A 25,559-nucleotide genomic window follows, 5' to 3' on the forward strand; every position below is an offset into this window, starting at 1 on the left:
AGCAGTGTTTGTGTGCTATATTTGTGGGTTTTCAAAACATTTTAGAAACACAGACATGTTTACTTAATGGAAAAATCTGTCTTTAATTTTACTTGAGTTGTCTCTTGGATGGCTTACCTATATTACATTCCTTTTCTATGAAAGCAGGAAATATAATTTACTTGGAACTCCGTGCAGATTTCAGTGTATAATTAGTAACGTTTGTGAAGCCCCTCCAGGGTAGTTATTCTGAAGAGAGCTCCAGTTTTGTATAGTCATTTCATTCATTGTATACGTTCTTGGCATTATCTGCCCCCTTAAAACCAGAGATTGAAAGGGAGAGATGGAGAGAGGGAGGACAATCATTTACAAGGTTAGGATAATTTCGAGTTTATTCTTCAGGAATTATAGATGTATATCTGCTGTTTCCACCAGCCTCTCATAGTGTGGGTGTCTCACTGTGCTGAAAGTAGTTCTTGCATTTGAAGACATATAGCATTTTTTGTACAACCTGACCCCAAATGCCTACTGCTTTGTTGGATATTCAGCTGTTTCTCCAACTTAATGAGAAAAAGAAAATATGTTGGTTTCCAACAAATGCCTTGCTAAGGGATGTTTGCTGGTAATTTTTGGTATTTCCATGTTCAGTAACATCAGAATCTAGTTCCTACATACTGCAATTTCACTCTAATAGTATTGGGTCAGATAATCAATTTTTGGTAATTCCCTAATGCATAGAATGGAAGTGAATTATTGTGAATATATGTGTTAATAACATATAAAATTATTTTTACGAAAAAGGAACTACCTAGGTTCTTCTTTTGCTTCCATACCCTCTTCACAGCTCCTTTGATTTTAGAAGTCAATTAACTCCAAAGTGCAGGATGCTTTCAAGGGGGAAGTAGGAACCTTGTCTTTTCTTGCTCATTGTTTCCTACCTGAAGCACCAACTCTAGGGAGAAATAGCACCAAATGCAAAATCTATCTGAAGCAAAATTTAATTTAGAATAGTCTTTGATTTTTCTTTTCTTACTTTTGCTTTCTCTTTTTTCTCCCTGTACAAAAGACATTGATACACACATGCTAATTTAGTGGAGAAGACTTTTAATTAAAGAAGCATAGATAGCCTGAAACCATTCAAGTCTATGCCAGTCACTCTAGAGGCAAGTGTAGATGAATTGAAGCAGAATATGGAAGAGTCGTGATCTACCCACTTGCTTCTGGAAGCTTATGGATAAATTAATGCACTCTTCCCCACAGAGACAGCCTCTCTGCTTGGAGGGGTGGCAGCCATCCAGTCAATAAGCCATCTTTGCTGTGGCAGAGAAGTTGCTCTGTATAAGTTGTTTCAGCTTTTACTTTTATTTCTTGGAAGTACAGCATGGTAAGCCTAAATTCTGGACCTCCAAGCAGAAATTAGAGCCTCCTTTACCCTTTGCTAATTGAAGGTGACACGAGGCTTTTTCTATTGCAGGGTCTCTGGAAAGGCAACAACTATTGATTATTATTTACATCTGTATGCTGAGCTAGACTTACACGTGTATGTGCGTGTGCTACAGTGTATGTTGTTCTGTGTACAAGTGAGAGACAATGAGAATGTACTCTTTGTTGAGTGAGATACAATACTGCTTTATTCAGGGGTAAACAATCTTGTCAAAATTTCACAAAATGATGCTTGGGACAAAAAAAAGCTTCAAAGCAGTCAGATCTGCCGTTAATGAGTGCATTATTTTAAAGAGGAAGTTTAAGAAACTTATTTACAGGTGCGTAATGATATTTAGTTTTCAGAATAAATCTTAGTGTGAGAGAATAGGTTTTGTACGAGTAGAAAAACAATCTCATATGAGAAGCCAATTTAAGAGTTGTGGTGTAGCTAGGCACAGTGGCGCATACCTGTAATCCAAGCACTTTGGGAGGCTGAGGCGGGCAGATCACTAGAGCTTAGGAATTCGAGACCAGCTTGGCCAACATAGTGAAACCGTGTCTCTACTAAAAATACAAAAATTAGCCAGGCATGGTGGTGCACGCCTATATTCCCAGCTACTTGGAGGCTGAGGCATGAGAATCGCTTGAACCCAGGAGGCGGGGGTTGCAGTGAACCAAGATGCGTCACTGTACTCCAGCCTGATGACAGAGCGACATCTTGTCTCAAAAAAAAAAAAAAAGTTGTGGTGAATAGTGGTCAAACTGCTCAAGTGAAGTTACAGTAAGCTGAGTGCAGGAAGCTTTTCTGGATATGAGAAATCTTTGTAGTAAGCTACATTTAGTTTGACCAATTTCGTTGTTTCTTAAAAAGAGGTCCTAGAAAAAATTGTTGAGAACCGTTGAGGCTCCCTGAAAGGGTTTTGGGGAACCCCAGGGTCCCTCAGACCACATTTGGGGAACCACTGATCTAGACTGACAAAAACTTTGGCAGAAGATTAATTTTACAAATTCCTAGAGCTAATCACTTAGACTGAAGGTAAATTGCATAAATTTAATTCACTGAGTATTGTGCAACAATAATGTTAAGACAACCACTTAAAAAGTGCTTCTAAAAATAAGACTACCACTCTTCTGAATTATTTACATTTTCCTGATATGTTAACTTCCACTGGAAGTTAACAACTCTTCTAGTATAGATGTAGTTGGTTTTCCTTTATATGTTTTCTGTTAAATATTTTTCAGACATTTGGTAGTCATTATGATGGAGTCAAATAGCATGTTGTATTAAGCTACTCTTTTATCCCTACTCATACCCATCAGGCTATATGCATCGTGCAGGTACTTTCCTTTCATATTGAGACTCAGAAGAGAATTCAAATGTGTTGTCATTGCTATACTTATGGTAGACATAGCAAGTACTTTTCCTTTTACTTGTTCTTTTGCTTTTATTTTGTTAAATAAAAAATGTTTTTGCTAAGTAGTACATAAATATGGTACAAAGTTCAAAAAGTCAAAGAAGGTACAGTTTGAAAAGTGAGGCTTCCTCCTTCAGCTGTCCCCCAGCCCCCAGTGCCCTGTGCTGACTCAGCCACCTTAGAGTTCTTGTGTATCTTCTTAGAAATCTTCTATGCATTTACAATCATATGGGCTAATACATTGCTTTTCTTCTTACACAAATGGCGGCATACTATATTTGCTGTTCTGTATGTATTTTGGCAGCCTTCTCCTATCAGTACATTAAGAGCTGTATCTTTTTATAATTGTAACATAGTATTCCCTTACATAGAAGTCCCATTGTTTATATAACCAAACCAGTATTGATGGATATGTAGGGTCTTTTCAGTCATTTACCGTTTAAACAATGCTGCAAGGTACTAGTGTAATTAGTAGCTATAGATAGAGAGTTATTGGTGGCTAAGAGAATGTGTCTGACTCTGACTTGATAGTCTGAGTCAGACTCCATGATATCTGTGTGCCTTTCATGAGATGAGTTCTTTTTACTTCTGCTCTGTTCATAGCAGAACTTTTTGTTATCACAGAAGTCACAAAGTTCCACAGCTACATCTTCAGTAATACCATTAGAATGCGAACTGGCTATTAGCCTGTTTGGGGACTTGATTCTCAATGGTTTTACCATGAATGCATCTTTAAAGTGGGTTTTAAACTTTATTGAAGTGGGGCACCTCATGGACCTTTTTTAGAATTGGCTGAAAACTATGGCCACCTCTCTTCAGAAAAATATGCCTACAGTTTATGAGATTCATGGATGTATATGGAATTTTATTATTTCACTAATTACACTTAGTACTTTTATGATAAAGAACCTTTTTGAAAGGATGGTTTTCATGTTTCAAAAGGTAAGCATCACATCATCTGGATAACACTACAGGTTGCAAAGCTGCACATGTTCACATGAAGGGATTTAAAGCACTGGGTGGGGAACTAATTCTGATCGATAAAACTGTAGATACAGGTATTAGACTAAACAGCATCACTTGCCAAAGGTACCTACTTTTCCAGAGAACATGACCAAGACAAAAACTTAACATTTCTTCTTTTTTCCAGGAACATTTTTTGAAAATAACTTTATGAAGTGAGAGGGTTCTTCTTAGAAAGATTCAGAGCATCTACTTCAAGTCTCTCCTTTCAAGTTCTACCCTATAGAAGTTGTCAGATCATTTTTTTCTGCGTTTACCTTAGTCAACTTTTAGGGTTTTGTGGCAGAAATCTTAAACAAGTTGTTTCTTAATAGCTTTCAACAAAATAGTGATGTGAAAGGATGGTGTATACTATCAAGAGTACAGTGATCAGTTGGGTTGGTGGGGAGACTTTCCCCAAGAATGGTCCAATTTTTAGGTTTCAACAAATCACCCTATATGTATAAGAAACTTCTGTTCAGTCACCAATGAGCTGATGTCCCAATACTTGCTATAAATTTCAAAATACATAATTTTTACATTCTAAATCCTTGCCTGTAGGGGTTTAGTTTCTTCTTTAAATTTTTTTTTTAATTTTAAGCTTTATTGAGGTATAACTGATCTACTTAGTTTCTTAAATAGCTTTAAAATTAAGTACAAAAACAAATTTCAGATAAGAAATTGAATATTAATTTTAATTTTTCTTTTCACATTTATTCTGCTCACCAGTCAGTTGCATGGCACTTGGGTATGACATAGTTGGTAGCCTGTTCTTGTGAAATTAAGGTGTAAAACAAGGTAGGATTGTTCCATGGGATTATTACGTTTTAGGCATCTTGTTACTATTTTGAAGCATGTATTTTCCAAAGCTGGAAACCATTTGGAATGTGTGTATTGAAAGAATTTTCTTTGTGCACATTTTGTGTGTTAACTGGTGACCTAGAAGTTGGTGGAATGAAATAAGATTCTGATTTACTGAAATGATGGATGTTTTACAGTGAATGAGTTGGAAGTAAACTATGGCAAGTTGAGGGAGGCTGAAGCACAAGGTCCAGAAGAATAGGGGGCTATTAGATGTTTGCTTGATTTTTCACAGTCCAGCATTGCCCTGTGATATTGTGGTGAGAGAGAAAAGAGAACTGGGCCAGAAGATTAGAGCACAGGGAGGATTTAGGTTTAATAGGATTTTATGAGGCTCTAAGAAGAGGTTGTCTGAGGTAATTTGACCCAAAATGAAACACCCTCCTCAATACTGCTATTAGTTATAATTGAGGGCACAAGGTTCACCTCTTTTAAGGTGTTCCCAATATTTGATGAGTCTTCATCCTTAGATGGAATTTTACATGATAAGCACATTTACAGTAATAGACTTTTTATGTATTTTTTATGTATTTAATAGCAGCCAATTCAGGGCATTCCAAAGTACATTCTCAAACAATGAATTTTTCTGTTGGCAGTTGCTCAGGAAATAAACAAACAAAACCTCAACCATGGAATTATATTTACTGTGGCTGATTCCTGTGCTGTAGGTTCCTTAAGTCAAATATGCCTTAGTAGTAAAAAGAATCCTATCTGCAACTAGAATTCTTATAAAGATTTTTGTACAAAGGCCATCATCTTTCTTTAATGATTATCTGATTACCCCTCTCCAGTTGGTGTAACAGTTGTGATAAAGTACATAAAATAATGACTCAAGCTGTAAGAGACCTAAGAAATCCTACTTTAGTTGTAACTGCTTACCTAAGTGACATTCCAAAAGAAGAGTCCCATTTTTCATTCAAGGTTTCACAGCTGGTTAGAGCTAGAACTAGAGTTTTGGGTCCCTGCCTCCTAGCTCAAAGCTCAGGTTCCCAGGTTGGGACTTTAAATTTTTAGACTTTCAGGCTTGGACTCAGCCAACAACTCTTAGTCATTACCCTTTGTTCCCTGCTTTAAATCTACCTAAATTCTCTAGCCATTTCCACAAACCAACCAGAGTAATATCAGGAGGGATGAAGAAGGAGGGGTAGGAAGGGAGCCGGCTGTGCTTCCCATCAAGTATAAGGTAGTGGTTTTGGTTTGGAAACTCACTGTGAAAGACTTGGCTTTGCCTCCCTTTTATCTCTAACACTGTCCTACCTGTGTTCTTGATTTCACCTTTCTTCTGCTCTTTTTGCTCCATCAAAAATCTTTTTCTTATGTCTTCAAATTATCCATGTTCATTGGTTCATTCCCATTAGGCCTGCAAATATAATCACTTTTCCTTGAATAAAAATATTCCTCTGGCTCTGTCTCCCCTTAAGGTGGCTATCCCATTTCTTTCCCTTAAGAATTTTTAAAAATAGTTCATCATTAGAAGATATTTATTTAAATAGATAAAAGAATTGAAGGATTGTATGAGATAATATTTAAATGCCAAAATGTTTATAATTTTAGTCTGACAGTGAGAAAGGGATACATCAAAGTATAGTTATTGAAAGTTCAGGAGAAAATGCGATTTTGACATATTTTTAGCTTTTCTAATTATTGTAGCTGTCCAAAGAGTCTGAAGTTGGGTAAGATGTCTATCTGGGAATGAAATTTTTACATTGGAAAAAGTGAAGAAATTTTTACATTGGAAAAAAGGTGTGATTTAGATGGCTAGAATCTGAGCTTTTATGATTATATGATATATTTTATAATTCTGTAAGGTGGAAGCATATGTTTTGCTTTTTTCATAGTCAATTAAAAAATACATTTTTGAAAAACACCAAATAAAAATAGATATAATTCTTTGTCCAGTTATCCCTGTCTCTAACAGTATTTAATATAATTTTTCTTTCCTTATTGATGGAAAGTATTTTTATATATAATATTAATGAGATATGAATATGGCCACTTAATAATGTCTATAGTCAGTTCTGTCTTTGCAGTGTAGAATTTATGCTGAAATATCAAGCTATTGTATATATATTTTGACAGCTCATCTCTTTCTTGCCCATTACCCCAACCAAAAAACTCAACCACACTACACACCTACATGCACCCACTGTTGCAGAGTTCGTTGAGTATTTTTTTTGTATTGGTGGTTTTTTTTGAAGAAAGATAAAAAAAATCACTCCTTGGCATTTAGATGGTTTGTAGAGCTCTCTCTCAGGCATGAAATTTGAGTCAATGTGCATGTGTGTCTTTACAGGAAGAGCTGACTGGATGTGTGCCAAGAGTGGCAAGGTTTACTTGAAACATTTTCAGCATCACGTACCTTAGACTGAAGAGTGCAGAGGGAAAGAAAGGAGAAACGTTTGATGATGCCATATTCATGACAGACTCACGTTTTAGTGACTGCAGCCCCTTTACCTACTTACAGCTTTTGGCTTCATTCTGTCCTCTGTTCTTCTCTTGGGAGTTTTAGCTGTGATTTGAGAGTTTAATAAAAAGCTTGGAATGGCTACAAAAAAGGAAAAAAGACTGGTAACAGGAAAATGCAGTGTGTTGAACACCTTGGTGCTTGAGGAAATAGGTCCTTATACATCTCTCATAAATATGGAGCCATCTCTTTCAGTTTTATTAATATATTGCCCTGGTGACATGCCAGTGTTTTAATACTGTAACATGGAATGAGACAGAGTGAGAGAGAGAATGAAAATTTCCAACTTTTTGTTGTTCTCTGGGTGTGCTAGGTAATATTTTTCATTTGTAGGATTTTCTGGCATACTTGTTTCCTTCTCAAACCTATCTTGTTTGAGTTGCCTCATTCCTTCTTTCTCTCCCAAGTTTTCTTTATATTGTAGTTTCTTCGTTCATGGTACATTTTGGTTCTTTAGGCATCTGTTTCAAAAGTATAGCTGGATAAGAATAAACAAAATGAGATGCACTTTTCTTAGAAATGTTACAAATTATTTTAGAGAATAGAGCCAGTGACTATAGCCCTTAAAAAGGAGAATATAGTTTCCTAGAAAGAGCATTGGACTGGGAATACAGAGATTTATATTCTATTTCTATCAAAACTAACTTGTGCTGGGCATGGTGGCTCATGCCTGTAATCCTAGCCCTTTGGGAAGCCAAAACGGGAGGATTGCTTGAGCTCAGGAGTTCGAGACCAGCCTGGGCAACATAGGGAGACCCTGTCTGTACAAAAAATGAAAAAAGAATTGGACAGGTGCGGTGGCATATGCCTGTAGTCCCAGCTAGTCGGGAGGCTGAGGTGGGAGGATTGCTTGTGCCCAGGAGTTCAAGGCTGCAGTGAGCTATGATGGCTTCTGCACTCCAGCCTGGGTGATGGATTGAGACCCTGTCTCTAATAAAACAACAACAACAACAACCAACAAACAACAACAGCAGCAAACTAGTAAGCTCATGACATTGGCTATTTATCCTGTCTATACTGCATTCTCACCATTTCTGAGAAGATTGCATGTAAATTCCTTCTGAAAACTAACTTGAAGGATCTTAGCATATGTTTCTGTTTTTGATTTAGAAGCAATTGGCATGATGTATGTTCCTTTCATACCTTTGAAGAAGAATCTTTGAATTCTGGAGCTGGAAGGATCTGAGTCTTGTAGTTTTTCGATCTCTGGGATAAACCAAAACTTTGATTTTCTTCATTATTATCACTATGTAACCTAAATAAAAGGCCTTGACATTTTCACAGAAATGTAGTGTGTAGAATAACGAGGAAGTTGATTCAGAATCTTGTTTTATCTCTTATCATTTAAAACAAGGCTGTAAACGTAAATGTTTATAAGGGCTAATGAGGTAACCTGAATGAGGTGAAGGTTCTGGCAGTAAGATCACAGGGAGTGGCAGGGACTGTGGGGACGGGAGAATGTGTACCCTGCATATGTGGGATAGCCACTCCTGATATTTGAAACACCAGATGGACCCAGTAGTAGCAAAGGGCTATGGTTGCCAGTGGACAATGTCCATTGAAAACAAGTTTGTGTTATTTGGAATTTTAGTTTGGGGAATTCAATTTTAATAGTAAAATACAGCTATAGAAGAAACACACAGGCAGTTTTCCTCGAGTGTGTGATTTGTGTACTTCTTGTAACAGGTCGTCCTTTCTATCTACCTTAGCCCTCCTCCATTCTTTTTCAAAAATGTTTCTTTCCTCAGAGCTATGCTTGCAAGTGTTCTGTTCTTATGTCCTAAAAATTCTAAGACCTTTTCATGTTGAATGGTTGCCCTCCTACTAACAGAAATGTTTGTTTTAAATACTCCTTAACTATTTTCCAGTGTCTAATTCTACTCCCCACAAGGAACTTAACCCCTAAGTCTCCTCTGAAGCCCACTTTCTCCCATCTTGCTGTCTGTAGGGAGGAACAGCCGATTGGTGTTCTCCTTGTAATATCCTTCATATTATTCTGTTGAAAATGGCTACCCCCTGTTTTCTTTTGACATTACAAGTCTACAAATTTTATTATGGCTTTTGTTTTCCAGGGTTCTGGTAATTGTAATTACTTTTTTCTGAACTCTTCCCGATCTGTACACGAAAAAAAAATAATATTTTGAATTATACCCAGTCCTTTTATGGGCTGATCCAACTAGTGAGACAATACCACTGCCTTACTGCTTTTGTCAGTGCCACACAAATGGATCATATTCACCGTACACTCTATGACCTCAATTTCTTTTTTCCCCTACTTGCTGTCTGGTAGTCAGGATTTCTTTGTATTTTTTCCATGTTTCATTTTTCATTTGTAAGTGTGCTACCTTGCTCTCACACCTAATAAACACTATCTTGTTTTTGATGGATCATTTCTATCTCTGATTTGTCAAGGTTACTTGGAATTCTATTATTTTTCAGAAAACCTAGAAACTTTAACCTAGTTTATAGCCACAAAATGATTGAGAATCCTTTCAATTCTGACAGCTATTGATTAAAAAAAATATTCAATCAAATTAGACCCAGGAATCTGGGTGCTGTTTTATAATACCTCCTCCAAGTTGCATCAAGCCATTTATTTCTCTTGCTGTTAACTCATGGTTTTCCTGTTACTGGGTGTTTTTAAACTCTGCAAACACTGGTATCATAATAGGTTGGTGCAAAAATAATTGCGGTTTTTGCCCTTGAAAGTAATGGCAAAAACCGCAATTACTTTTGCACCAACCTAATAGTTTCTTACTTGATTCTAGGAACTAGACTTGAGCTTGAGTGCTTTAGAATAGTAATTTTGGGGGGTTGTGGCTGGTTGTAGTGGAGAGAAGAAACCCAATAATTGTTTCATTTATTCATGTATCTTAGGTAGCATTATTATTTTGTATTTTTAGTAGCAAAGTAGGAGAAAAGAGGAGAGCCTTTAGCCTGAGTATAATACCTGTTTTGTAGATTTTTTTCTGTGTTGGACTTTGAGAATGTTTAAGCTTTGATTTAAATTTAATAGTTTCCTATTTAATTTATGAACATAATAAAATTCATTTTTTTGTTATTGCCATTACAGGTTTTGGAAGGTGACAATGAAATGTGAAGAAGTTACATTTCTCAAACTTGAAAGTTAGTGACTGCTTACCAAATTTTAATGAAAATTAAATATGACTTAGAAGCATTGATTTATGAAGGCTTACGATGTCATCGGTTTCGACAGAAAGCAAACTCCAGCAGGCTGTGAGCCTACAGGGAGTTGACCCAGAAACATGCATGATTGTATTTAAAAACCACTGGGCACAGGTAACGTATGAATTCCACTGTTTTTGCTGGTCTCAGTAACCCCAGGGGTCTCCATCACACTGAATCAGGGTTTTCTACCTCTGTGATAGGTAACTAGATTGCTAGAAACACAGGGAGGGAAACTCTTTCAGATAGGAAGAAAAGTAACTTTTTCTTCTTGCTTTCCTAGAATAGGTATCTGGTCAAAAACCGTGGTTTTCACAAAAGCAATTAGGGGACATGCATGTTCCTTGGATATTTTTAGAAGAACAGCAGTTGTTCCTTAAAGTGACTTTTATATCGCTTTGCAATATACTTGACCATAATTACATCCTCTCTCTTTCTTCCCTGCTGATTTCCATCCAGTTCTTAAGCTCTAATAATACTAAAATACACATTTATTAAACATTTACCAAGTACTCTGTTGAGTACTTCAAATGCCTTGTGTCGTTTAATCTTCTCCACAAACCTGTAAGGTAGCTAGTGTTAGCTTCCTCATTTTACAGAAGAGGGAATAGAAAATTACCGAGGTTAAGTAACTTGCTTAAGGTTATACAACTAGTAAGTTACTAAGCCCGTTACTTAGGCTTTGGTGCCTTGACTCCAAAGCTCATGTGTGTGATCTCTGTGCTCTACCGTTTTGGGGCTGGTGGTCCCTGTGTAATTTAATGAAAAACGCCTGAGTATATCTGAATATATGTCTTCATTACAAAGTGATTATAAAATTTTTTTTGATTATTTACTTTGACTTCTCTGATCTGCTGTGTGGATAATTAAGGGTTGAATGTTCAGAAAATTTACTATCCTGCCCCTTTCCTTAGGGAGTTTACAAGTAGTAAAATAAATAAAATTGTCATTCTTTACTACTTGCCCAACATTGCACTCCCCAGGTGAGCTGGTAAGTGGCTATTTATGTGACAGTTTTTTAATGACTACCCAGTTCCTTCCTGTGGCTGGAAACAGCACATGGGTTAAAGCACTGAGCCTGTAAATCACAACAATTATAGGGGACACAGTTTAGATCAAAAATAAGCAAAATCAATTCTGCTTCTGAGCCATTTATACTTTGTAGCTTCTTGTTACTATCCAGTGTTAACCTTCTCCGATTTTTTGTGCATTCTCTGACTTTTTACCATTAGAATTTTAATGGATCTGCTATGGACATTAGGGCACATATGCTTTAGTTAAGAGAAGAAAGTAACTTAGGAGTTTTCCAGATAATTAGAGTAATAACCTTTGGCTTTGCACTTTTATAAATACTTTAAAGCAGTATCTCCAAGGCGAGGTGGTGAATCCTAAGAAGTGAGCCCAGTAGTCCATTGGGTGTAGGAAGAATATTTTAGAAGGTCTGTTTCTATCTTTACCTTTTACACATTTCTGTTTTGTGTTTAAAATGTACATTATACATTTGTATATTAGTACCTGTATGATTACTAATTTATTTGTGCTCATTTAACAAATCTATTAGTGTATAATCATATGTTTTTAATTGAGAACATTTTCAGCCCCAGTCATTTCATTAGGCTGAGGAAGTCTATCCTACTATGTAATCTTCGCTCCCAGCCCCATTTTGTTTATTTGTTTGTGCATAATACCTTGGATTATAATCATTTCTGCTGGGGTAACTGTGATATGATCCATTTAGTATTCTGTGCCACTTTCCAAAGACATGATATATCATCAACTTCTTGATTATATGTAGGTGGGTCATCTGCCCTGTCAGATTCTGTCCCAGGCAGGCTTTCTCTAAATGTGAGGAATGTGTCAGTACAATGTGTCACATTGTTGAAAGACTATTGGTACCAGAATCATATTATTCATTTCCATAACAATACGAATGACTTCAGTATTATCGGACATTTTGGGTTCTCTGAAGCACAGTACAGACACATAGTACTCTCAGTGCAGACAAATCTTGAGTTGAAGGTAAGGATAACTTTGTCAGAGGGGATACTGTTTAGTTGTTAAATATTTTCTTTTTTTTTTGAAACGGAGTCTCGCTCTGTCACCCAGGATGGAGTGCAGTGGCGCGATCTCGGCTCACTGCAAGCTCTGCCTCCTGGGTTCACGCCATTCTCCTGCCTCAGCCTCTCTGAGTAGCTGGGACTACAGGCGTCCGCCACCACGCCCGGCTAATTTTTTGTATTTTTAGTAGAGACGGGGTTTCATCGTGGTCTCGATCTCCTGACCTCATGATCCGCCTGCCTTGGCCTCCCAAAGTGCTGGGATTACAAGCGTGAGCCACCGTGCCCGGCCATTAAATATTTTCTTTTATAAAGTTGGGACACTCATGGTCTTATTGTTGGCTCAGCCATTTCTTTACCTTTGGGCAGGTGTTTTTAACCTTTTTTAGGCTTGACGTTTCCTTTTAAATAAATCCAGAAAATGCTCTCAGTCTCTGCCTACAGAGGCTCTTGAGGGCCCTTCTGTTATCTTTATGAATGAAAATGCTTGTTGAAGAAATTTATGTGAGTGTCAAAGTGTTATTGTTCAGTGGAGATTTACTGAGCCCCCACTCCAGGCATGTTGCTGTAGGCATCACAGGTGGGACGAGAATGTATAAGCCTTGGTCTGGGCTTTAAAAACTGTATGAGCTAATTCAGATGACAATGCAAGATACATTATTACAAAATGAATAACCATGATTACAGGAATTAAGTCAAGAGAAGGGGCTATTATGGCTGGAAATGGCCTGGGAATGGAGAAAGTGAGATTTTGCTAGGTTGGCTATGGAAAAGGAAGGTTTTGATGACAGACAGGAAAATAATATTTCAGAGAGTGGATACTAGGAACAAATGCTCAATTTTAGCTTTTTTTGATGGTACGTGTAAAGGAGGGGAAGGCAAAAAAAATCAGAGCCAGGCAGAAATGCGGGACCAAGAGTAAGATAAGGAATGAGATCTTCAGTTGGTGGGAATGAATGCTACTTATTTGTTGTTTTGGAGTTTCATACATTAGCTCTTGGCTGTGAGTTGTTGGGCTGGGGTGGGTGAAGAGCAGTTGCAGAGGATTGGGAAAAGAGCTCAAGTCTGACATAAGCTCCTAGGCCTACTGTGACTGCAGCCCCTGGGTTCCCCTGAGGCAACCCAAGAAAAACCTGTAAGGCTGGTAGGGAATGAGGCATAGACAAAGCTGGGAAGCATTTTATTTGCCCAGGTGCCCGTTACCTGCCAGTGTAATGCTTTCTTAAATGTTAAATTAGCAAAAAGTGTTGGCCGGGCGCTGTGGCTCACGCCTGTAATCCCAGCACTTTGGGAGGATGAGGCGGGCAGATCACGAGGTCAGGAGTTTGAGACCAACCTGGCCAAAATAGAGAAACCCCCCTCTACTAAAAAGACAAAAATTAGCCGGGCATGGTGGCAGATGCGTGTAATCCCAGCTACTCAGGGGGCTGAGGCAGGAGAATCGCTTGAACCCAGGAGGCGGAGGTTGCAGTGAGCCGAAATCGCACCACTGCACTCAAGCCTGGGTGACAGAGCAAGACAACATCTTAAAAAAAAAACAAGAGGAAAAAATGAAGGCAACAAAAGCCTGTGGTATCCCAAGTTCTGTTTGTTAGGAGACTTAAGTACAAATTCAACATAATTAACTTGTATTTGACAAGTTCTGTTCTGCTATTTGTTAATAGCTTCTATTCCAGAGCTTCAGTTAAAAAGCAAACATTGATGGAGGAGATCTCCTTGCCCACTTATACCTTAGAGCCTGTCTGAGGCAGCTAGTTATACAACCAGCCATCATCCAAGCAGTCTGTGATTCCAGGGAGTTGCCAGGGGAGAGACCTTAAATGGCCCGGTGGTGCACTTGAGGTTCCCAACTGTTTCTGGGTCCAGTGATCCCATGGCAAATCATTCTAGAGTAGACTTTCAGGAATAGTTGCATTCTAAATAGTGACACAGAAGAGTCTGGGCTGTAGAAAGTAGCCCCTGACTTCCTATCACCTTCTGAGATGCCATCTTGTGCCATAAGTTGCCAGAGCGATGAATCTCAAACCCAGATCTGTCTGGTTCATTCCTCTGGTTTAACCTTTCAGTGGCATCTGGCCACCTACAGGCCAGGATGACACACAGAATTTATGTCCTGGCTTCTGTTACTCTCTGCCTCTCATTTAATCTCCAAAAATGCAAAGTTGCTTGGGGTTCCTAGCCACCCCCTCTCCTGGCAGTGTCCATCATGCTGTTTCATCCCTCTGTGCTTTAGGCACTCGTTCTTCTTTCTGCCTGAAATATTCCTCCCACTGGTTAAATGCCTGTCCTTCTACAGGCCTCATTTGAGGCATCATTTGTTCTAGGAAGTCTTCCCTGCCCTCTTTCATGCTCGCACCCCATGTTCAAGCATTAACCTTAGTATTCTATCACCCTTACACCAAACACCTTTTAATTTAATTACTTATATTTTTAGAGAGAGAGTCTCGCTATGTTGCACTGGAGTGCAGTGGCTATTCACAGGTGTGATCATGGCACACTACAGCCTTGAACTCCTAGCTCAAGAGATCCTGCTCCCTCAGTCTCCCAAATAGCTGGGACTGCAGAGATGTGCCACTGCGTGTAGCCCAACCACTTTTTATTAAAATTACGTATACAGTATCTTCTTCACAAACTCATTACAAGCTCCTCAAGATCAGAGGCCATTTGTAACTTAATCCCCATTGCCCAGAACAGAGTGTGACATATAGTAGATGTTCAATAAACAATTGAACTGAAAGGCAGTCAGTATGAAATACAAGTTTAAAAGACCTAGGCAACTTAGGAAACAGCTTTCAACATACACTAATTTTAAAACACTGTATAATTTGTCACCAGCAAGATCTTTGGACTTGCATTAAATGATCTGGAAGAGTGTGTGTATATACTTAATTTTTATAGTAGTCTATAAGAACAGTTTATTATCTAGTAGACTGTTGTTTTTATCTCTTGCCTTTGTGTCTTTGTTTTTATCTGAATGGAAAAGAGGGCAGAAATAGTAAGAAGCATTAGCCCATCAGGCAATAAACTATTCAACTAGACTGCCATGTGAATTAAATTCCCTACACTAGTTAGTTTTGATGGCACAGTTGTACTTTCTGAAGCTTCATGGACCTTGCTCTATTCATTTTCTATCTGCTCCTTTCAAGCATTGAATTCCAAAAGGTCTCTGCTCTTAGAGCCAGGAGAACAGAGGAGGTGGGTTAAAACAAATCAATTGGAAATGCCCATTTCTGTCTTTGCTTCTAGTTAATTAATAGCCCAGAATGACTTCTTTCTACCTTCTGCCTTTAAAAATAAGCTGTTTAAAAATTTTTTAGGCTAAGAAAATATCAGAGCTCAAATAGAGTAATAGTGATGGATGAGGAAAAGTCAGTGGGTTTAGTAACCTTTTTCATCTTAGAGAGGGGTAGGGATGGGAAAAAACAGAACCATCTAGACTGGTTAATTAAGTCAAATGTCTTCCCACAATAATGAAAAATAGTTAATATACTCGAGGTATGGTATTTTGTGTAGAGCTCCAAGTAGCCCGAATCTAAAGTCTGGAGCATCCATGCATGGATTTGACACATGTACTGTATTTGAGTCTCATTCCCTTGCTCTGCTCATCTCCACTCTTTTGCTCTGTGCCTTGTAGTAGACTAAGTGACAGAGAAAAATTAAGTAAAGCCTTTGAGAGATGAACAGTTGGGAAGTATTAGAGAACTCTGATTAATTTTGTAAATATCTTAGTAAATTGATGTTTGTTAACATTTCAAAAAATTCTCTCTCTCTTCCAAGCCTTACAGGTAGCTCTAGCCTTGACAGTAGAAGGTAAAGTGAACCAAAGCTATACTTCTTAAGTTAGAGGGCCGAGGCATTAACTTACACTTCTATCAGACTCTAAAGTGGTTGAGCATGGCCGGGTGCAGTGGCTCTTGCCTGTTATCCCAGCATTTTGGGAAGCCGAGGTGGGCGGATCACTTAAGGTCAGGAGTTCAAGACCAGCCTGGCCAACATGGTGAAACACCATCTCTATAAAATACAAAAGTTAGCCAGGTGTGGTGGCACATGCCTGTAATCCCATCTACTTGGGAGGCTGAGGCAGGAGACTTGCTCGAACCCAGGAGGCAGAGGTTGCAGTGAGCTGAGATTGCACCATTGCACTCCAACCTGGGTGACAGAGCGAGACTCCATCTCAAAAAATAAAAATTAAAATATAAATACAATGCTTGAGCATGTTGAAATGTCAGCAACTCTCCTACTGTGTGCTTGGTGGTAAGTTTGATTTTTGCTGTGGTTGAAATTAGTGTTCTTTGAAATATTATTATTTAGATCATTACTCATAAGGCCTTTCCATAACTGTTTTATCCAAGATTTAGGCAAGCCTCTGGAGCTCAGGACTGCAGCGGACATTAAAAAACTGGTGTTAAGTGAATACATATTATAAAGCTGTTATCTTAATATAAAAAGAAGTGACTTGGTAGAGGTCTCCCTGTGGAAATAGATGCACAAGGAACACTTCATACTGAAAGACACAGATGTTAAGTAATGAACAAGGACTGTATGGAAACTTTTGTGTAGTTATTTGGTACATTAAGTGGAATTTGGCTTTAGATGGCTAAATCTTGCCCTTCAGTGTGTTGGAAAATATTGCATAGTAACTTGTTTTTTCCACAATGCCACCTTATTTTAGCATTCCAAAGGATTTGGAAGTATGGGTTTTACACATATGACTTTCTTAAAATAACTAGGCTCTAACTTTGGTAGCATAAATAATCACCTACTGATAACATGCATGTATGTAAGACATAGAACAATATTAAGTGGAATCAAAGCTAGTCTCCTGAGAGAGAAACACTTGTGTTTATCCTGAAGGGTAATCATTTGTAGCTGATGTACAATTAAGTGATTTATGTAGAGCCTTCATTTTGAAAGCATTTGCACTTCCTGTTTAGAATTTGTGCCCATTTGAAATTCAGGTCAATTATCATTGGCTCACAGGGGCCATCATAAGGGATAAGGATAGGACTATCTGATACTACTTAATGAAAGAAATATGCTATTTATTAATCTTATTTAGCCCCAGTAATTCTGACATTTTTAAGTCAAATGGCTTTCAAATTAGGTTAAGCTTAGCTCTATAAATTGGATGTTTTTAACAGCATTGTTCACACTATTGATTTTTATGTGTTTCTTTGTTTTTGGAATTGTGATACTTTACATTTAGGATCTATATGTGATCAAGGCTAATGATGCACCCAAACACACACACACACACACCACACACACACACACACACACACGTCTGCGTTTCTTAAAGTTTGTAGATTAACAAATGTCTAGCTATGATCCGCAAAATGTTTAAGTTGCTATTTCTGATTTCAGCTGGTTTACTTAATTAATGAGCGTGGGCTTTATAAGGTGTTGATTAGTTTTTTAAATGGTATTTTCAGCCTAACGAAGTAAACTTGTTTTATAATTTGGAAATATTTGCAAAGTATATTTTGCTTGCTTTCATTCTTTTACCTACTGAGATCCCTCCGGCCCCATTAATTGTGTTGTTTTTTTCTCCTGAGCTGAATCCCTGAGACTGTCTAGATAGCTGAGAAGAAGCCAGGTATGGGAAATGAGGAAAGGTTGAGAGTATAAGACAGCTGGTAATTAGGAGTAGACCAGGCCAGGGGAGCCACTGTGAGCAGCATGAAATCGTGGCATCCATAGCACTGGAAGGTAAAAGTTGGTATGTGGGTGGAACTCTCAGCAAGCAGAAATCAGGGACACAGAAATATTGGAGTTTGATGGGAGTGATATGAAAAGAGGGCACAAAAGGAAAAAAATAAGGATAAGTCCAGATCACATCAGAGATCAATTTATAGAAACCGAAAGAACTATGACACCATCGGAGTGACAAACTTGGGACATTGGGATAGAAGTTCTTTGGCATTTCAATGCAAATTGTGCTCTAGTCAAGAAGCTTCTTAGGCATTCCCTGCCAACAAAGGAACCAGTCCCAAGGTTGGGCCACCAGAGCCCGCTTGTAAAAGCAGGTCATGGGTGTGTCTGCCTGGAAAGGAAAAGGAGGTAGCCTGGGAAGGTCCTAAGGAGAGAGGTTAAGGACATGTGGCAACACAAGCATAATCAGCACTTTGCTGAGCATTGTGTGTTCCATGACTCACATACGTTGGTTATAACACACCCATCTTCCAGGCAGTAAAACCAGTGGGTTAGGGCTGGGTCTTCAATGTATCTGCTCCATCTGAAGGCAGTATAAGCGAACTACTATAAAGAGGGTAAAGATGCTTCAGTTTAAAAGCTGCCAAACAGTTTGCATTCTGTATAAAAATCTTAGTTCTCTTTTTAAGGTTTTTCATAGCAAAAAAAGGAGGTCTGTTTGTAAAGGAATGAATTGGAATAAATAATATAAATGAAAGTTAATGAGAAAAATACAATTTATGGTTATGTAAATAAAGACTTTTGCTGTATCTTTCATATTTGCATGCACATATATAGTATATATAAGATATAAATACATATGCATATTTATACATTTATATTGCTTAGAAATTGCTGAGACTTAAGAGATCTCTAATTGCTAATTGTTTTAAACTCAATGGTTTGTTCTTTTTTGGGCATTAGTACATGATTACTTTGTCTACCTTTGTTTTTATTTGAATTATGAAATTAGATAAACTTACAGGAAAGAATAACTAATTAACCTTAAAATCTCATTTATATCTCTTTAGACTCAATCATATATCTACTTGGCAATGTATTTGCTTTTTAACTTACATTTTAATGATATAAAATGAATTTATTTAGTGTTTATTTTTGATGGCTCTATTGTATGGTGATATAACATATTTTGATTGTAATTCTCTTATTCTTGACCATTTGAGTCAATAGTACTTTTTTTTGTTATTGGAAAATTGAACATTTTTTAACAAATTATTTTTGGGTTGTTTCCTTGGGGCATTTTCCCCAAAGTCAGATTAACAAGTCAAAGGGCAGGAACAATTTTATAGCTCCTATTACATATTGACAGATTGTTTTCCAGAAAGATCGAGCTAATTTGCCACTCCACCATTAATGTATAAAGCACAGCCCCAGTTTTAGATAGTTTAGACAGTCTGGGCACACATGAAAAGTATAATTACATGTTTAGCCTGAGAAAAGTATAATTACATGTTTACCCTGAGGCCTAGCTGTAAAGATAGCTCTCATAAGTAAACTCAATATATGGACTTTGAAATTATAGAACTGATAAGATATGAATTTTGTTCTTCAGAATGTGGAGGCTTGAAGTTAGGGACTTTTGGGGCTGGACCATGTGTGGCGTGGAGGTAGAGGGTCGCTTTGGACCAGTGTGGTACTGTGATTGCATTCTATTGAGATGTTGGTAAGGCCCAGAACAAAGGGATGGGAGAGAACCAGGTCCCAGTGTTGCTGCTGCTAGGAAGGTCACCAGGTGCAAGGAATCCTGGAGGGCTTGGTGGAGGTTGTAGGATAGTGGTTGCACTTTGGAGTCAGGCGTGCAGCAAAGAAGAAGATGTCTAGTGGCTGTCTTGTGGCCACTAGTCAGTGGGCCAGGTACTCCCTGGGTAGGGGCTAGCCAAAGGCCTTCCTTATTAAAAATGTCAACTCAAGGGTGTTAGGGTGATTTTTTGCCTTTGTGACACAGCATTATCAACTTCATAATGGAAGTCAATAGAGATGATAGATTCTGTGGAAATTCTTTTATTCTGTAAGGATGGACTTGCCTGGTCTATAACGATTTTTTTCCCTGTTTCTGACAAGGGAGAGACTTAGACATTTCCCTGAGAAATAAATTTCCCTCATTGCTCATGCATGCTGACATAGCATTATCCCTTTGCCAGCTTCCCTAATGACTTGCAAAAATTCCATAACCTAAGTACTCGCAGAGAACATGTAACAGCACACCATAGGACTGGACCTGGAGGGTACTGCAAAAGACACATAGATTCCATGCAATTCAGAAAGGCAAAAAGGGACAAAGATAAAGTCATTGATAAATGTTTGGTTGTTTAAAAATTATCGTATGTGTATATTTTCAAGGGAGTAAATGGAATGAATATTATACCAGAAATTCTAAGTCATGAAGTTAAATGGAAGTTGAGATAACAGATGGTTTTAGTTTTCAGGTCGCAAAGTGGAAGTAAGTATCTGTTGTTAGAGAAAGGTGAGAAACCTTCAGATGCTAGCAGTGGGAAAGGAGAGAAGCTGACCAGGGCTGTGAGGTGACCTATTTAGGGATTTTTATTTAAATTGTTAATTGAGTTTTTTGCGGTAAAGTATATATAACAAAATAGGCCACCTTAACCAATTTTGTTTTTTGTTTTGTTTGAGACAGGGTCTTTCTCTGTTGCCCAGGCTGGAGTGCAATGGCACGATCAAGGCTCACTGCAGCCTCAACCTCCTGGGGCTCAAATGATCCTAATACCTCAGAGTCTCAAGGCATGCACCACCACACCCAGCTAATTTTTAAAGTTATTTTGTAGAGACAGGGTCTCACTATTTTGCTCAGGCTGGTCTTGAAGTCCTAGGCTCAAGTGATGCTCCCACCTTGGCCTCCCAAAGTGCTTAATTATCAGCTCTATTTCCAAAACTTTTTAATCACTCCAAACTTTAGGAATTTGTTTCATAATTGGTTGTCTCAGAATTTTTAAGCTTAAAGAAACACAGCATTCAAACGCTTCATTTTTTAGTTTCAGTACATGCCATATGTTACACTTGATTCTACTAGTTGTATGTCTCTTGTTTATCAGTTTCCTTTAATCTTTTCTGTTGCTGCATGTTTGGTTGAAGAGGGCATCCATCCAAGTAGGGAAGGGAGGATATTGTTCTGTCAAGGGCATGAGTAGCTGTGTTCCTCTGCTGAGATCTCCAAAGCAATTCTATTTGTAGGAGAACATGGGTAGTATGATTTCCTTTTGCTTATTTAATGTATTTTAAAATTAAAAAGCAATATTATACATCAACAATCTGGAAAAAAATTTAAGAATTTGTCATGACTTTGAATATCAAAATGATTCTTTTCGCATATATTTTTCACATACGTCTTTGACATAATTATTATGCATCTAACATCTACAAATAGCTTGCTTTTTTCATCTAATATATCACTTACAATTTCTCATTTTCCTCAATTATGTTCATAATAAATAATCCGAAGAATGCATGTAGCTTAATTTATATAACCATACTATTTTCTTCAATATTTATATTGTTGAAATTTATAACTGTGTAAGTAAACATCTTCAGACATCTGCTTTCTATAATTTAACTCATTCATTTTAGTGTTTGAGAGGGAGACACACACAATGCTCACACATATCTTGTGGGCGGTGGCTCCTGCATTTTTCGTGATGATTTGGTAAAATCAGTGGTGATGTGTTTTTGTAATTATGATAAACATCAGATGGATGACAAATGTTTGATTTGGTTACAGGTTGTGAAAATCTTGGAGAAGCATGACCCCTTGAAGAACACCCAGGCAAAATATGGGTCTATCCCTCCAGATGAGGCCAGTGCTGTGCAGAATTATGTAGAACACATGCTCTTCTTGTTGATTGAAGAGCAAGCCAAGGATGCTGCAATGGGGCCGATTCTGGAATTTGTGGTCTCTGAAAACATCATGGAGAAACTTTTCCTTTGGAGCTTGAGAAGGGAATTTACTGATGAGACTAAAATCGAGCAGCTAAAGATGTATGAGATGTTGGTCACTCAGTCGCACCAGCCTCTGCTGCACCACAAACCCATTCTGAAGCCTCTGATGATGTTGCTGAGCTCTTGTTCAGGAACAACCACCCCCACTGTGGAGGAGAAGCTGGTTGTCCTACTCAGTCAGCTCTGTTCCATTCTTGCCAAAGATCCATCCATTTTAGAACTCTTCTTCCACACTAGTGAAGACCAAGGCGCTGCCAACTTCCTCATCTTCTCCCTTCTGATTCCCTTCATTCACCGAGAGGGGTCAGTAGGCCAGCAAGCTCGGGATGCATTGCTCTTCATCATGTCTCTCTCTGCTGAGAACAGCATGGTGGCCCATCATATCGTGGAGAACACCTACTTTTGTCCAGTAAGTCTCTCTCCTTGGCATGTTTTCCACTCACTCCCTTTTTTCTCTTCTGTTGCTAATGATGAATACTTTCTTACTCCCTTTTTTTCTCCCAGTAAGTTGTACTTGGCACGTCCTATGGAAAGATGTTTAGAGGAAATCTTTTGGAGGGAGCAGACCAATCTAAGTTGAGATGCTATTTGGCTGAGCAGCATCAGCTCATCATAAGCCAACAAAGGAAGCTAGATGTGTTACCATTTCTGGTTAATTTTTACTGCATTAAGAATGATTTTACCAAGCAAATGGAAAACAAAAAAAGGCAGGGGTTGCAATCCTAGTCTCTGATAAAATAGACTTTAAACCAACAAAGATCAAAAGAGACAAAGAAGGCCATTACATAATGGTAAAGGGATCAATTCAACAAGAAGAGCTAACTGTCCTAAATATATATGCACCCAACACAGGAGCACCCAGATTCATAAAGCAAGTCCTGAGCGACCTACAAAGAGACGTAAACTCCCACACAATAATAATGGGAGATTTTAATACCCCACTGTCAACATTAGACAGATCAACGAGACAGAAAGTTAACAAGGATACCCAGGAATTGAACTCAGCTCTGCACCAAGCGGACCTAATAGACATCTACAGAACTCTCCACCCCAAATCAACAGAATATACATTTTTTTCAGCACCACACCACACCTATTCCAAAACTGACCACATAGTTGGAAGTAAAGCTCTCCTCAGCAAATGTAAAAGAACAGAAATTATAACAAACTGTCTCTCAGACCACAGTGCAATCGAACTAGAACTCAGGATCAAGAAACTCACTCAAAACCGCTCAACTACATGGAAACTGAACAACCTGCTCCTGAATGACTACTGGGTACATAACGAAATGAAGGCAGAAATAAAGATGTTGTTTGAAACCAACGAGAACAAAGACACAACATACCAGAATCTCTGGGACACATTCAAAGCAGTGTGTAGAGGGAAATTTATAGCACTAAATGCCCACAAGAGAAAGCAGGAAAGATCCAAAATTGACACTCTAACATCACAATTAAAAGAACTAGAAAAGCAAAAGCAAACACATTCAAAAGCTAGCAGAAGGCAAGAAATAACTAAAATCAGAGCAGAACTGAAGGAAATAGAGACACAAAAAGCCCTTCAAAAAATTAATGAATCCAGGAGCTGGTTTTTTGAAAAGATCAACAAAATTGATAGCCTGCTAGCAAGACTAATAAAGAAGAAAAGAGAGAAGAATCAAATAGATGCAATAAAAAATGATAAAGGGGATATCACCACCGATCCCACAGAAATACAATCTACCATCAGAGAATACTACAAACACCTCTATGCAAATAAACTAGAAAATCTAGAAGAAATGGATAAATTCCTCGACAAATACACCCTCCCAAGACTAAACCAGGAAGAAGTTGAATCTCTGAATAGACCAATAACAGGCTCTGAAATTGTGGCAATAATCAATAGCTTACCAACCAAAAAGAGTCCAGGACCTGATGGATTCACAGCCGAATTCTACCAGAGGTACAAGGAGGAGCTGGTACCATTCCTTCTGAAACTATTCCAATCAATAGAAAAAGAGGGAATCCTCCCTAACACATTTTATGAAGCCAGCATCATCCTGATACCAAAGCCTGGCAGAGGCACAACCAAAAAAGAGAATTTCAGACCAATATCCTTGATGAACATTGATGCAAAAATCCTCAATAAAATACTGGCAAACCGAATCCAGCAGCACATCAAAAAGCTTATCCACCATGATCAAGTGGGCTTCATCCCTGGGATGCAAGGCTGGTTCAACATATGCAAATCAATAAATGTAATCCAGCATATAAACAGAACCAGAGACAAAAACCACATGATTATCTCAATAGATGCAGAAAAGGCCTTTGACAAAATTCAACAACCCTTCATGCTAAAAACTCTCAATAAATTAGGTATTGATGGGACATATCTCAAAATAAGAGCTATCTATGACAAACCCACAGCCAATATCATACTGAATGGGCAAAAACTGGAAGCATTCCCTTTGAAAACTGGCACAAGACAGGGATGCCCTCTCTCACCACTCCTATTCAACATAGTGCTGGAAGTTCTGGCCAGAGCAATCAGGCAGGAGAAGGAAATAAAGGATATTCAATTAGGAAAAGAGGAAGTCAAATTGTCCCTGTTTGCAGATGACATGATTGTATATCTAGAAAACCCCATTGTCTCAGCCCAAAATCTCCTTAAGCTGATTAGCAACTTCAGCAAAGTCTCAGGATACAAAATCAATGTACAAAAATCACAAGCATTCTTGTACACCAATCACAGACAAACAGAGAGCCAAATCATGAGTGAACTCCCATTCACAATTGCTTCAAAGAGAATAAAATACCTAGGAATCCAACTTACAGGGGATGTGAAGGACCTCTTCAAGGAGAACTACAAACCACTGCTCAATGAAATAAAAGAGGATACAAACAAATGGAAGAACATTCCATGCTCATGGGTAGGAAGAATCAATATCGTGAAAATGGCCATACTGCCCAAGGTAATTTATAGATTCAATGCCATCCCCATCAAGCTACCTATGACTTTCTTCACAGAATTGGAAAAAACTACTTTAAAGTTCATATGGAACCAAAAAAGAGCCCGCATCGCCAAGTCAATCCTAAGCCAAAAGAACAAAGCTGGAGGCATCACGCTACCCGACTTCAAACTATACTACAAGGCTACAGTAACCAAAACAGCATGGTACTGGTACCACAACAGAGATATAGATCAATGGATCACAACAGAGCCCTCAGAAATAATGCCACATATCTACAACTATCTGATCTTTGACAAACCTGACAAAAACAAGCAATGGGAAAAGGATTCTCTATTTAATAAATGATGCTGGGAAAACTAGCTAGCCATATGTAGAAAGCTGAAACTGGATCCCTTCCTTACACCTTATACAAAAATTAATTCAGGATGGATTAAAGACTTACATGTTAGACCTAAAACCATAAAAACCCTAGAAGAAAACCTAGGCAATACCATTCAGGACATAGGCATGGGCAAGGACTTCATGTCTAAAACACCAAAAGCAATGGCAACAAAAG

The 25,559-nt window shown here is 38.2% G+C and overlaps 1 protein-coding gene across 3 annotated transcripts in view; it reads left to right on the plus strand.

Annotated features, from left to right (window-relative positions):
* FAM160A1 (family with sequence similarity 160 member A1) overlaps positions 1–25,559 on the plus strand; it is a 263,019-nt gene that overhangs the window by 141,208 nt on the left and 96,252 nt on the right. For all 3 annotated transcript variants that reach the window (XM_030816237.1, XM_030816239.1, XM_030816238.1), the window contains 2 exons: positions 10,220–10,446; positions 21,835–22,461. In XM_030816237.1, coding sequence (XP_030672097.1) covers positions 10,345–10,446; positions 21,835–22,461 — 729 coding nt within the window. In that variant the 5' untranslated portion in view covers positions 10,220–10,344. The remainder of the gene's footprint in view (positions 1–10,219; positions 10,447–21,834; positions 22,462–25,559) is intronic.

Source organism: Nomascus leucogenys, chromosome 7b, assembly GCF_006542625.1.
Source record: "Nomascus leucogenys isolate Asia chromosome 7b, Asia_NLE_v1, whole genome shotgun sequence".
Lineage (NCBI taxonomy): Eukaryota > Metazoa > Chordata > Mammalia > Primates > Hylobatidae > Nomascus > Nomascus leucogenys.